At 42.6% G+C, this 14,690-nt stretch overlaps 1 protein-coding gene across 2 annotated transcripts; it reads left to right on the forward strand.

Annotated features, from left to right (window-relative positions):
* Positions 1-4,665: 4,665 nt before the first annotated feature.
* On the forward strand, positions 4,666-13,367 carry LOC146493510 (zinc finger CCHC domain-containing protein 18-like). 2 transcript variants are annotated; one of them, XM_085149060.1, is made up of 3 exons: positions 4,666-5,119; positions 5,209-5,272; positions 5,575-13,367. In XM_085149060.1, exon 3 carries the CDS (start codon positions 6,441-6,443, stop codon positions 8,202-8,204), a length of 1,764 nt encoding a protein of 587 aa, XP_085005186.1. In that variant the 5' UTR covers positions 4,666-5,119; positions 5,209-5,272; positions 5,575-6,440; the 3' UTR covers positions 8,205-13,367. The 2 variants fall into 2 exon arrangements, with proteins under 2 accessions (XP_085005186.1, XP_085005187.1); XM_085149061.1 differs by having other exon boundaries at positions 4,666-5,114.
* The last annotated feature ends 1,323 nt before the right edge of the window (positions 13,368-14,690 follow it).

A 14,690-nucleotide genomic window follows, 5' to 3' on the forward strand; every position in this document is an offset into this window, starting at 1 on the left:
GAATGGGTTCCATCTGGAAGTTAATATTTGTGTAATAATATGAATGTTGACACCAATAAATCAGTGGAATTTGTTGCCATTTACATACAATTCACATAAACAGAAATTCACATTAGCCAGCCAGAAAAATCATAGATGGGAAGATCAGAATTTCCTCGCACAAACAATGAAGCAGTTGTTGCAGTACAGCTTTTTATAATGGAAAATAGCATATGGTTTTTATACAGGAATATATCTGTAACGCAACCACTTAGGAAGCAGCTGACTCACGTTTCCTACTTTAAAGAGATGCATTGTGAACGTGTTATGCTCATCTGTGCAGACTAACTCATACTGAAAGCAACATTTTGGGACTTATAATGGGATTCTCCATTCATAAATTAGATACCAAATATTTGCATTTGGTAGAATATTTGGAGAAAGACTTGAACATTTGTCTTTTAAGGTGGACCCATTATGGTCACATATATATCAGTCATATATCCATTGTCTTTGACCGCATACAGATCCACGAGTAAAGAGTAAAAATTCTGTCTGAAACTGAGCATTTAGTATTGTGCATCTTACATATGCTAAACTCACTATTTCAATCTGTTGGAAGTCTTCTAAATTTTTCATTGAAATGCTGCAAGCTACTTATTAAGTTATTTATTTGTCTGTGCTCCCAGATTTTCTATGCATCCATAATCTAAATTTCACATTCAGCAAAAAGTCAGAGATTACTTTTTTCTGATGTGATTCATAATGTGTACCTGAGCAGCTTTTAAGGACTCTGGGACTCATCCATAAAGTAGAAAATACTTTTTAGTAGCCCTTCTCAGTTAAACATCACAGTCCCTATTGTTACAGACGTAATATACTTTAAGTGCATGTGTTTGGACAGTTGTGTGTAGTCCATTGAGTCCATGTGAATGGACATATATACATTTTGGTTTCTGTATGTGTGTGTGCTCTCCATGAGCATCGACTGATAAGTCCCATTGCAACAGCACATTATTTTCCTTGCTATTAAATCCTTTACGCTAACTGTACTCACTGTACTGTAATATATTCCCTTACCAGGCCCCATACAAAGACACGCACACACGCACACACACATCCTAGCACCTCTCTTTGCCCCTTTATTCTCTAATTCACTGCTTATTCTTCTAAATGCACCACAAACCTATAGCAGCCATGCCTGGCCTACTGGTAAAGACAGGAAATGGCTGAACTCCCACCAGCTTTCTTCGTCACCCATGTCAGAAATGCAGCAACAGGACACAAAGTCACTTATTCCCCAAGGCAGACAGCCTTGGACTCAACACACACAAAAGAAAATAACACTGAGATGTCAATCAATCTTGTCTGTGTTCACTATGGTGAAACTTTAGTCTATGCTGTCAAAATGCCATTCCGTCTCCTCTGACCACCACATTATTGAAGAGGGAAATGTCATTTTCTAAGTTTTTTGCAATGTGTGAACACAAAAAAAGACAAGAAAAAAACTTACAGAGAGCTGACAAACCAAAGGTATAATCACAACCCTTGATACAGTGAGGGGACTTGTTACTCTGTTTTGCTGCAGGGTTATTTTTCCAGCATATTTTGGAACAACTTTCAACAACTCTCAGAATTTTTAGTTGCACCAGTTCAGTATAAAATTGTTCTGTGTGATCATCTTTATCATATGATGGAGCATGTTTATCCTGATAGCAATTGTCTCTCCCATAATGCCCTATCCATAGGACACTAGGAGTCAGTGGATAACTTAAATATGAAAAATGGCCTTCCATATCCCGTTATCCACCCAATTGAAGATGTGAGGAAGATGCTGACTGGTGTGCAAGTACTCTTTTGTAGACTTAATAGGCATTTAAATAGCCCATCAGTCTAAAACATGTTTGTCTACATCCCAGAAACTATATTCTGTCATTAATAATCTCATTCAGACAGTTTTTTGTTGCACTTCCACGTGTGATCACATTATTATCCATGACATATGTGTCATGCAGCGGCTGTGTGAAGGCAAGAGAGGACCCAAATGCACGGCTCTAGACACACGGGGATGAACTCAAAGGCAGGTCTTTATTAACAGGAACATAAGAAGTCATACAAAACTATACTGGGAGAAACTAAAGCTGAGGCGCTGGGAAGACACGGGAAATGCACACAACCTAGAGGGACGACGCAACACAGAACAAAGGGACACTCTGACATAAATACACAGAAGGTAATGAGGGAAGTGGGAACACACGGGGAACACAGCTGAGGACAATTACTCATGACCGAGCGGGGAGGACACGAAACTGAAAATATTGACACCAAGATGTGGACCTTAAACACAACACAGTACACAGATATGAGCACAGAGAGAGAGGCAGAGAGAGAGAGGCAGAGAACAAGGATGAATACACGAGGGGATGAGGAGAACACAGAACACAAAGGACGGGAACACAGTACCAGAACAAACGCCACAATAAAAGCATGGACACAGGGGGAATCCAAATACCAAACCAAACAATCCAATGAACATAAGGAACAAAATACAAAACCACAGGAAAACTGAGAACACTGGGTCAAAATGACCCAGGACCATGACAATATGCCTAAAACATTATTTAATAAGGTACCTCAGTTCTGTACTGTACTGTACTGTATGTCAGAAAAGAAACCAACTGATGCAGTCCAGGGAACTCTCTTTGAAAAATAGATCAGGACAATCATATAAAACCGCTTCTAAAGTATTCAGAAATGGAAGAAATGAAAGGAGTACAGCAACACAAGCACCCCTCCTGGAGCTGGCTAAGTAACCTGAAGGTCCTTGGTCAGAAAGGTGTTCTACAACGTAATGATCGCTCTGACAGAGCTTGAGAAGTTATTTGCTGAGATGGGAGAACCTGAAGAAAGAACAGCCATATCAGCAGCAGTCCATCAATCAGACTTTTACAGCAGTGTCAAGACAAAAGCCAGTTATGGATGATTTGAGATCACGAGAAGACAAAATTCTAATTTCAATAATATCAATCAACAAATCTGATCAATCTATTCTCACTCCCTGTGTGTTGAATACCACAATTTCTTCAGAGCAACTATTGTTCTAATGCATATACCACTGCCACACCTGCCTCTTTATGCAGATTTGTTTCTTTTCTATCAGCACTCTTGAGTTAGCATCTAATATTGCCACAACCAGATACTATTACTTAAGGAAACCTTGCATACATCTTGAACACCAGTGGCTTTTGACAAAGAGCCCCATTTGACACACAGGGAGGAGAACACATTGAGCTGGCAAACAAATCATTGGCTGGTTAATAGCATTCCTGCAGTGAAGTATGGTGGCACTGCTTCTCATCCATATGGACAGAAACACTAGTCAAGGCTTAAGGAATGATGAATGCAGCCAAATACAGGAGGGAGTTTAGGACAAGTCTCTCAAGCCTTCATTCCTTCCCTTCAACAAGTCCACTAGGGTCCCTTTGGAAATGTAAATTCTGGCATCCGACTGTGGGCACGACAGACTGTGCGGACATCTGCAGAGTCATTTGGTGGGACTTTATGTCACAATACACCAACTGCGCAAGCAGCCCAGGTGATGGACTTCAAGCAAACTTTAAAGGAGTATAACAAAGATGACTCATCGGCTATAGTGTTTACTGTCTATGATTGTGTCCCCAGCAGAGTATAATCAAGACTTTACCATGTTTGATGGACTCAACGATGAAGCTCAGACTAAGCTCCACAATCCATCTGTCAATATACTTGAAAATGGCAAGCTAGGGACACCATTCAGTCTGGGAAAGTTTGAGAGGATCTGCCACTAATAATCGTTTAAACTGACCAAATAAAGATCTTGCAAAAGTATAAGTTCAGCTGCTAGTTTGTCCTTTACATCACTAGTCCAACCATCTTATTGCCCACCTTCTTCGAGCCAATCAGCTTCCATTCTGCGTACTTTAAATCTCCATGTTCTTGAGTTATTCTCCCCTTTCACACTCTCATTCATTTAACAAACAACTTCCTCCCCTATCTCCACCTCACCTGAGTCACCCAGAGCTCTATACAAGCCTTAGTGTTGGATTGTCACCACCTCCAGTTGCTAGACTCAGGGAGAAATCCTATCACTGTAGGGATTCCGTTCTCCCCTGAAGAGTTAGTGGGAGTCTGATAGCTAAATAGTTTAATTTCTCAATCAAAATAATTATTGCTCAGTTCTTCCAAATGATATCTCCTTATTGAAAACCAGGTGTGCAAACCTTGGACTGACTTTTGCAAGGGTTGATGTGCATGGGATATGATTTCTTATTTTTCCACTATCTTATTCATTTGCATCATTTTAATGTTGATATTTTCTAGAACTAGTTTAGAGGCATATTAACAATGTTAAATTAATCCATTCTCTGGATTGATCACTAACGGTATGTCTTTGGACTGTGAGAGGAAGCAGGAGTACAAGGGGAGAACCCACGCAAATAAGGGGAGAAGATGCAAACTCCACACACTAACCACTGTGCCACTATGCTGCCCACAATGACGCAACTTCAAATCAAAGTTTTCTAAGGAAGTGTACTTTGTCTCTCCATCTATAATCTTCTATATCATAGCTATGTTGCATGGGTTAAAGCACAGTATATAATCAACATAAATGTGCATGCCCCACTGTGCTTTCCTTTACATCACAAACTTTAAATACATGTGTAACCCACATACAATGAGGGTACCACTTTAAGGACTGATATGAGGAGAGATGGACATCCTGCCCAACCAATCAAAATGCACAGGTCCCAGTATGCTTTGACCAATGGGAGAGCAGCCTGCCGCTGTATGTCCCACCCACGTGCTCTGTGTTCGCTGCTATGTGTGGAGGTAGTCGCGTGCTGGCAGGAGAAAAGAGAGACTGAAGCTTTTGAGCTGGAAAAAGTATTAGATATAAGTTGCAACCAACTGTGCTGCACATAAGTTCACTGGTTATCAGCTACCTTTCATGTTAAAAGTAGCCACAGTGAGTAAACAGGCAAATGCTGCAGTTTTCTGGTGACTTTAGAAAGTACCGCGTGGAGCTAAACTGTTAGCCTTTGTTAGCTCTGGTTGCTATCAACTGCCTGAAAGTTCATCTCAATCTGCTTCCAGAAGTAAGGTAACACTTGAAGCGCAACTTATGTTTATTTTCCTTCACGTCGTATTACTGTTAAAGAGAAAAACAACATGTCCTGTTACATTATTTAGAGCCCCGCATTTTCCGACCGAGAGACACCATACCATTGTCTTCGGCCGTGATGCACTGAGATCGGTGAGCACATGTTGTATGTCTCAGTTAGTTCACGTCTGTTTCACATTTTACTGTTGAGAAACTGAATTAATCTCAATTGTTTGATTAATAATTGTCGCATATGTGACATATATGCATATGCACTGACTTTACTTGGTTTAATGCATAGTTTGTGTAAGAGAAATGTTTTATTTTTGCAAATTTGAGTATTTTTATTGCAAATTGATGTTGAATGTGACTTCAACAAGATCCTAAATTGTGAATTATAGCTAGAACAGCGTAATTAATATTTGAATTGCTCTTCTGACCCTGTCTGTTGACAGGTCAGGTTTTTTTGTATGCTGAATTGTTCCTGAGGTGGATTCCTCCGGTGAAATAGATGGTGAGCCTTCCCACCTGGACTTAGAGAGACTGAGATTCGCTTCTTTTCCACTTGATGATCTGCTGCACCTTGCGGTGTGGTAGGACTGTATCACTCACACTTTCACGCACAGCTGGTTATACACAAGACTACTGACTGACATTCTCTCACCCCTATTTTCTTTCACACCCTGGGAATTTTTTGGACTTTACCCCTTGGACATTTTTTATTTGGGACTTTAAATAATGAGCTGTTGTGTAGAATATTCTCCACATGTGAAAAGAGTGTGAGATTTTCATTTGAATGTACATTGGATTGTGTAATCTGTTTCTATAAGAGTTAAGGAGTCAGGTTACTAGGGTGCACCCGAACATTGAAACCCGAACATTGAAACCCGAACATTGAAACCCGAACATTGAAACCCGAACATTGAAACCCGAACATTGAAAACCAAAAGTAACACTTGACCAAGTCATTGCTTTAGTAGTTCATGTGTTTTACTTTTCTTTTAATTTTTGTAAGTTTCCTTTCTACCATTGTAAAGTGTCATTAACCTGTGCTTGTCAACCTTCTGGTTTATTTCACTAAAGTTGGCTGGTTCTTTTGAGTTACATTCTTGTCTCTGTGTCTCATTTAAACACACCCCTGTGCTCCTATAGTCGAGCCTATTGGCCCATTGATATATTCATTTCAACAATTCCCCTTACTGTGTTACAGTGAGAGCTTTGGCGAGCCAGCCAGGAGCATGGTTGTGTGTGTTTAAGTGCTAGACAATTTGTGTGTGGTGTTTAAAAGTGCTTAATCTGAGCTACAACTTCTAGAGAGAAAATGGATGTTGTACTACGTGAATCCGTCAGAATTCCCAATTCTGTAGTTGTTAGTGGGCTCACAGGATCAGAGACTGATGAGGAAGTGTCCACTTTCCTCCAAAAATATGGTTCCATCAACCGTTACTTTCGTCTAGACGACCCTGAGTCAGATTACCATAAGCACATGATCATCGAGTTTACACATGAGACTGCCATGCACACATTGGAGCCACTGTTACCTCTGCAGCTTCCAAGTACAACCCAAGCAGGCATCGTGTGTGAGTTAAAGGCCTTAGGAAGTGTTTACACCCTTGATGCCAGAAACAAAGCCACTAAAATGTACATGGAACAGCTCCGTGAAATTGCCAAACTGAGTGGAAATTCATTAGAGGAGATGTTGAAGGAAGAACTTAAAAATCTGGTTTCATCGGCAGAAAGTGCTATTTCCCAGTCACCTCAAACTGGTTCAGAATCCTCGACTGTACAGAGCCCACTTCCACAGAAAGACTTAACCAGCAAGGGAGACGTTTCATTTTCTGAGGACCCTCAATCAGGTGTACCTCTAGACTCCACAGTTTTGGCATCACCAAATAACGCAAGTAAACCTCTTACCTCTCCCAATTTCAGTGAAAACCTGACTGATTTCAGCCCCTCACTTCCAGTTTCTTCTGGGGCCGCTACTAGCCCCATAATTGATGTTAATCCAACTGCTGTTCAGCGAGTAGTTGTTGAGCATGTAGTGCGCAGCAATGAGAGCTCACCCCAGTTCGCTTCATCTGGTAGACTCAGGGCTTACTCAGGCAAGAGCCCACGTCCTAGCCATGAGGCAGATTATGATACGTGGCGAGCTAGTGTTGAAATCCTTATTAGAGATCCTTCTGTGTCTGATCTGCACTGCACACATCGTATACTAGACAGTCTGCTTCCTCCTGCTTCCGAGATGATTAAACATCTGAGTCCACAGTCTAGACCCTCTGCTTATCTTGAGTTGCTTGACTCTGCCTACGGAACAGTCGAAGATGGTGATGAGCTACATGCTAGGTTCATGAGCACATTTCAAAATGATGGAGAGAGAGCTTCTGTTTTCCTGCAGAGGCTGCACACTGCATTAAGTAGAACCATGAGACGTGGTGGTGTGTCCGCTCATGATTTTGACCAACAGCTCTTAAAGCAGTTCATTCGAGGTTGTTGGGAGAATGCATTAATAATCGATCTTCAGCTAGAACAAAAAAAAGAAAACCCACCTTCCTTTGCAGAGCTGCTGCTTCTTCTTAGGACAGAAGAAGATAAACAGGCTGTAAAATTAAGTCGCATGAGGCAGCATTTTAGTCATGCTAAGTCTGCCCAAAACTCTAGAAAGCAGCACGCCATGTCACATGTGCAACTTGCACACACCACCAATAATCTGGTGGACAAGTCTGATCGAGAGACGCTAAAGCAACAAGTTGCTGACCTCAGCATACAGCTTAACAGTCTTGTATCTGAGAATCATAAGACGAAACAACCTAAGCAGCAAAAAGCGAGGTCCGTCCCGCCGTGTGTCACACCTGACACCCACGGTGTGAAACCAAAAGTGGCCAGTCAGCATTCCTCCACATTTAAAGCTAACAGCAGACCACGTCCATGGTACTGTTTCCAGTGTGGGGAGGATGGCCATGTTGTCTCAGTTTGTGATAAAGCGCCAAATCCTTCCCTTGTAGCAGCTAAGAAAAAACAGCTGAAAGAAAAACAGGCTGCTTGGGAAGCCTCTAATGCTTCTCGAAGTGAGGCACATTTAAACTGAAGTCTACTCCCATAGAGGGACATATGGGAGTGGAGTCTCACAATGTCAGTCCCAAAATCCTGAAACCTGCCATTAAAAACGTTAAAGTGGAAGGATCAAAATTTCCACATGGCCTTGTAGGAACTAAGACCACAGCTCAAGTAACTATTGCAGGAAGAGACACAAACTGTCTTTTGGACACAGGTTCACAAGTCACAACTGTAACTCAGTCTTTTTATGAAGAGCATCTTGCAGATCTGACCATTCATCCCTTAAATGAGTTGCTTGAAGTGGAGGGTGCCAATGGCCAGTCTGTCCCCTACTTTGGATATGTTGAGCTTACCATCACCTTTCCTAAAGAGTTTGTAGGCTCTGATATTGATGTTCACACTCTGGCCTTGGTTATCCCCCATCTCCGCTCTACAGCCCATGAGCAGGTACTCATAGGCACAAACACCCTTGATGTCCTCTATGCTAATTACCAGAAGCTTTCACCCTTTCAGCCTTTGTTTAATGGGTATCAAGCAGTTCTCCAAATACTTGAGATACGACAAAGAAACTTTAACTCTGGTAGCCTTGGTTGTGCAAAACTGACAGGTAAGGTGCCTGCAGTCGTTCCTGCAGGACAGACTGTTGTCCTGGAGGCCTCTGTCAATGTAAATCCCGTGAACATGCAAAGAGATGTTGTCCTTGAACATCCTTCAGCTTCTTCACTACCAAATGGCTTGCTAGTTTCAGCAATTGCAGTCACTTTACCACGCAAACGTCAGTGCCTTCTCCCTGTTGTAGTGAGAAATGAAACCAACCATGACATTGTCATACCCCCCAAAACACCTTTGGCAGATGTTAATGCTATCGTGCAAGTGCTACACAAAGAGCAAACTGTCAGAGAACCAGACTGCTCTAAATTTCAAGCTAAGTCTTCCTCAGAACTGAGCTTTGATTTTGGAGATTCGCCCTTACCCACTGAATGGAAGGAGCGAATTACAAACATGTTAAATGACATGCCAAATATCTTCTCTCAGAATGAATTGGACTTTGGACACACTGACAAAGTCAAACACCATATCAAACTCAGTGATGAGACACCCTTTAAACAAAGAGCGCGTCCCATACACCCCAATGATGTGGATGCTGTGAGACAACATCTACAGGAACTCCTTGATTCTGGTGTTATACGAGAATCTGAGTCCCCGTTTGCTTCCCCCATTGTTGTCGTTCGTAAAAAGAATGGTTCTGTTCGTCTGTGTGTAGACTACAGAAAGCTGAACCTGCAGACCATCAAAGATGCCTATGCCCTTCCAAAACTGGAAGATGCATTCAGTGCTCTTGCGGGTTCTAAGTGGTTACTACCAGGTTGAGATGGAGGAAGCAGACAAGCATAAGACCGCATTTGTTTGCCCACTTGGATTCTGGGAATTTAATAGGATGCCCCAGGGGATCACAAATGCGCCTTCGACGTTCCAGAGATTGATGGAGAAGTGTGTAGGAGATATGAATCTCAAAGAGGTTCTGGTGTTCATTGATGACCTGATTGTCTTCTCATCATCCCTGGAGGAACATGAACAGCGTTTGAAACATGTCCTGCAACGACTGATGTCATATGGCTTGAAACTGGCACCAGAAAAGTGCAAATTCTTTCAGACCTCGGTAAAATACCTTGGTCACATTGTTTCCGCAAGAGGGGTAGAGACTGACCCTGACAAAGTTGAGGCCTTAAAGACCTGGCCTATCCCCACAAATCTTAAGGAACTTCAGTCCTTTTTAGGATTTGCTGGATATTATCGAAGGTTTATTCAGGGGTACTCTGTCATTGTCAGACCACTTAACGAACTAACCTCAGGCTATCCACCAATTAGGAAGCGGAACAACAAGCCAAGGACAAACGCGAATTCAGAGTATCGCAACCCAAAGGAACCCTTTGGTCAGCGTTGGACACCTCAATGTCAGGAGGCCTTTGACCAAATAATAGCAAAGCTAACCTCAGCTCCAATCCTGGGATTTGCAGACCCCCAGCTTCCATATGTTTTACATACGGACGCCAGTACCATTGGCCTTGGTGCTGCATTATATCAGGTACAAGATGGACAGTCCAGGGTCATAGCTTTTGCAAGTCGTGGTCTTTCAAAGAGTGAGAGGAAGTACCCAGCCCATAAGCTGGAGTTTTTGGCCCTTAAGTGGGCAGTCACAGAAAAATTCTCTGACTACCTATATGGTACAGACTTTGTAGTAGTGACTGACAACGACCCTCTTACGTACATTTTGACCTCTGCAAAGCTTGATGCAACAGGGTATAGGTGGCTGTCCAGTCTTTCCACCTATTCATTTAGTCTCCAGTACAGAGCGGGAAAACAAAATCTGGATGCTGATGCGCTCTCGCGCCGTCCTCACAGTCCACCAGAGGTTTCCCACTTTCTTATGCATCTAAGAAGGAGAGTGAGAGAATACGGCAGTTCACACTGTACCATCTGAACAACCCTGAGAGTCCAGAGACTGTTCCCTTGGATGTAATTCAGGCTATTTGTGAGCGCCATATGGTCACCTCAGCCGTAGCTAATGTTGGATCCACCACTTCTGGGTTGACCTTAGTTGAATCCCTCACTCACCAGTCCACAGCTATTCCCGACTGCTTCCAACAGGAGCAAGTGGATGGGCTTCCCATTGTCCACTCAATTTCTGAGGAGGAGTTGAGGCAAAAGCAGACATTGGACCCTGCTATCAATGCAGTGATTGTACTCTTGGAGACTGGCGAAACTCCACCTCCCAGCCTTAGGTTAGAGCTACCAGAACTTCCCCTGTTACTCTGAGAGTTAAATCGGCTTGAAATGCAGAACGGAGTGCTCTACCGTAAGCGGCAAGATGGTCCCAACACCTCATATCAGCTTGTGCTCCCTGAGGAGCTAAGAGCCACAGCACTTACAAGCCTTCATCATGATATGGGTCATCTTGGAGTCGAAAGAACAGTAGACTTGGCAAGGGCCAGATTTTATTGGCCGAAAATGCAAATGACCATAGAAAAAATGGTCAAATCTTGTGAGCGATGTATTCGTCGAAAAACGCCTCCAGAGAAAGCTGCTCCATTGATAAACATTAAGACCTGCAGACCTCTCGAACTAGTGTGCATGGACTTTTTATCAATCGAGCCAGATCGCTCAAACACGAAATGGTCATAACTGACCATTTCACAAAGTATGCTGTAGCAGTGCCAACTCCAAATCAACGAGCACAGACTGTAGCAAAGTGTCTCTGGGACAACTTCATTGTCCATTATGGTTTTCCCGAAAAGCTTCTTAGTGATCAGGGTCCTGACTTTGAATCAAAGACCATCAAGGAACTCTGTGAACTTACTGGCATGAAGAAAGTGCGTACAACCCCTTACCACCCTAGAGGGAATCCGGTTGAGAGATTCAACCGCACTCTTCTCCAGATGCTTGGGACACTGGATCGGTCAGATAAACTCCACTGGAGAGACTTCGTCAAGCCTCTGGTACATGCTTATAATTGTACGAAGAGTGACGTGACTGGATTCTCCCCCTATGAATTGATGTTTGGGAGGCAACCAAGACTGCCCATTGACTTAATCTTTAGGTTGCCCACTAATGCTACTAAGCAGACTCATTCCCAGTACGTCGGTAACCTAAAATCTCGTTTGGAAGAAAGCTACCGGATTGCCACCAGTAATGCACAAAAGAATGCAGGTCGCAACAAAGCCAGATTTGACCGACGAGTGGTTGAATCAACATTGCAGAGTGGAGACCGAGTTCTTGTACGAAATGTGAAGCTGCGTGGAAAACATAAGCTGGCAGATAAGTGGGAAAAGGATGTTTACATTGTCCTTAAGCGAGCTGGAGAAATCCCGGTCTACACAGTTAAACCTGAGGGTAAAGATGGACCTGTGCGGACTCTACATCATGACTTGCTTCTCCCATGTGGATTTCTGTCAGCAGCTGCAGAACCCGAGACAGTCAAAACCCATCCAAACAGGAGACCCAGAACAAGGCAGTGTTCCGTTGTTGAGAGTGAAGATGAAATTCCCTCTGATCTGGATGATGTACCTGATTGGACATTTCGCCCTCTCATTACATCAAAGCCCGACATATATGTCCCAGTACATGAAACTCACAAGTTGAGTGAACCTCCTTGTGTGGTCAGACAATCAGCAGAACCAGAGGTGCCTACAGTTTCACTTCCACCTGATCCTCCTGCCACTGAATCCCTTGTAGTAGAGGAAGGTGAAGGAGTGATTCAGGATGTACCTGAACATGGCAACTCACCTGAATGTGACAACTCACCTGAAGCAAACATATTGCCTGGGCTTGACTCAGCCAAAGGACTTCCTCAAAGTTCAGAATTGCAGCAGTCTGAGGAAGCTCCTCCAGATGATGAAACGAGCTCTGATGCAGCATGTGAAGAAGGATTAAGTGATGTGAACAGACCTGTTACCGAACAGCCTGAACCTGTGACGATCCAGAATAATGGATTTCAAGATGCTGAGCCATCTCTTCGTCGTTCTAACAGATTGCAAGCAAAGCCCAAGAGATTGCATTATGTAAACCTTGGGAATCCTCTGATAACGGTGGTGAATTCTCTTTTCCAAGGCCTAAGTGAGGCATTGACTAGCTCTTTAAATGGATTTGAAGATCCAACTAGCAATTATGTTGGAAAGGTCAAAGCAGTGTAACTCAGTGCCACCCTGCAGATGCCCAGGGACGGGCATACCATCAAGAGGGGAGGGTGTAACCCATATACAATGAGGGTACCACTTTAAGGACTGATATGAGGAGAGATGGACATCCTGCCCAACCAATCAAAATGCACAGGTCCCAGTATGCTTTGACCAATGGGAGAGCAGCCTGCCGCTGTATGTCCCACCCACGTGCTCTGTGTTCGCTGCTATGTGTGGAGGTAGTCGCGTGCTGGCAGGAGAAAAGAGAGACTGAAGCTTTTGAGCTGGAAAAAGTATTAGATATAAGTTGCAACCAACTGTGCTGCACATAAGTTCACTGGTTATCAGCTACCTTTCATGTTAAAAGTAGCCACAGTGAGTAAACAGGCAAATGCTGCAGTTTTCTGGTGACTTTAGAAAGTACCGCGTGGAGCTAAACTGTTAGCCTTTGTTAGCTCTGGTTGCTATCAACTGCCTGAAAGTTCATCTCAATCTGCTTCCAGAAGTAAGGTAACACTTGAAGCGCAACTTATGTTTATTTTCCTTCACGTCGTATTACTGTTATTAAAGAGAAAAACAACATGTCCTGTTACATTATTTAGAGCCCCGCATTTTCCGACCGAAAGACACCATACCATTGTCTTCGGCCATGATGCACTGAGATCGGTGAGCACATGTTGTATGTCTCAGTTAGTTCACGTCTGTTTCACATTTTACTGTTGAGAAACTGAATTAATCTCAATTGTTTGATTAATAATTGTCGCATATGTGACATATATGCATATGCACTGACTTTACTTGGTTTAATGCATAGTTTGTGTAAGAGAAATGTTTTATTTTTGCAAATTTGAGTATTTTTATTGCAAATTGATGTTGAATGTGACTTCAACAAGATCCTAAATTGTGAATTATAGCTAGAACAGCGTAATTAATATTTGAATTGCTCTTCTGACCCTGTCTGTTGACAGGTCAGGTTTTTTTGTATGCTGAATTGTTCCTGAGGTGGATTCCTCCGGTGAAATAGATGGCGAGCCTTCCCACCTGGACTTAGAGAGACTGAGATTCGCTTCTTTTCCACTTGATGATCTGCTGCACCTTGCGGTGTGGTAGGACTGTATCACTCACACTTTCACGCACAGCTGGTTATACATAAGACTACTGACTGACATTCTCTCACCCCTATTTTCTTTCACACCCTGGGAATTTTTTGGACTTTACCCCTTGGACATTTTTTATTTGGGACTTTAAATAATGAGCTGTTGTGTAGAATATTCTCCACATGTGAAAAGAGTGTGAGATTTTCATTTGAATGTACATTGGATTGTGTAATCTGTTTCTATAAGAGTTAAGGAGTCAGGTTACTAGGGTGCACCCGAACATTGAAACCCGAACATTGAAACCCGAACATTGAAACCCGAACATTGAAAACCAAAAGTAACACTTGACCAAGTCATTGCTTTAGTAGTTCATGTGTTTTACTTTTCTTTTAATTTTTGTAAGTTTCCTTTCTACCATTGTAAAGTGTCATTAACCTGTGCTTGTCAACCTTCTGGTTTATTTCACTAAAGTTGGCTGGTTCTTTTGAGTTACATTCTTGTCTCTGTGTCTCATTTAAACACACCCCTGTGCTCCTATAGTCGAGCCTATTGGCCCATTGATATATTCATTTCAACAATTCCCCTTACTGTGTTACACATGCATACCAATTTTGTCCAGTATCTTAGTGGTTCCCAAGAATGCAGTCCTTTAGACAAAGACCACTGATGTTATACCTAGAATCTGATAGAGCCAGTCTTATAGGTTGTAGGTTACACAGACCTCGCCAAGTTCCTATTTTCACT

This window comes from Neolamprologus multifasciatus, chromosome 22 (genome assembly GCF_963576455.1).
Source record: "Neolamprologus multifasciatus chromosome 22, fNeoMul1.2, whole genome shotgun sequence".
NCBI lineage: Eukaryota > Metazoa > Chordata > Actinopteri > Cichliformes > Cichlidae > Neolamprologus > Neolamprologus multifasciatus.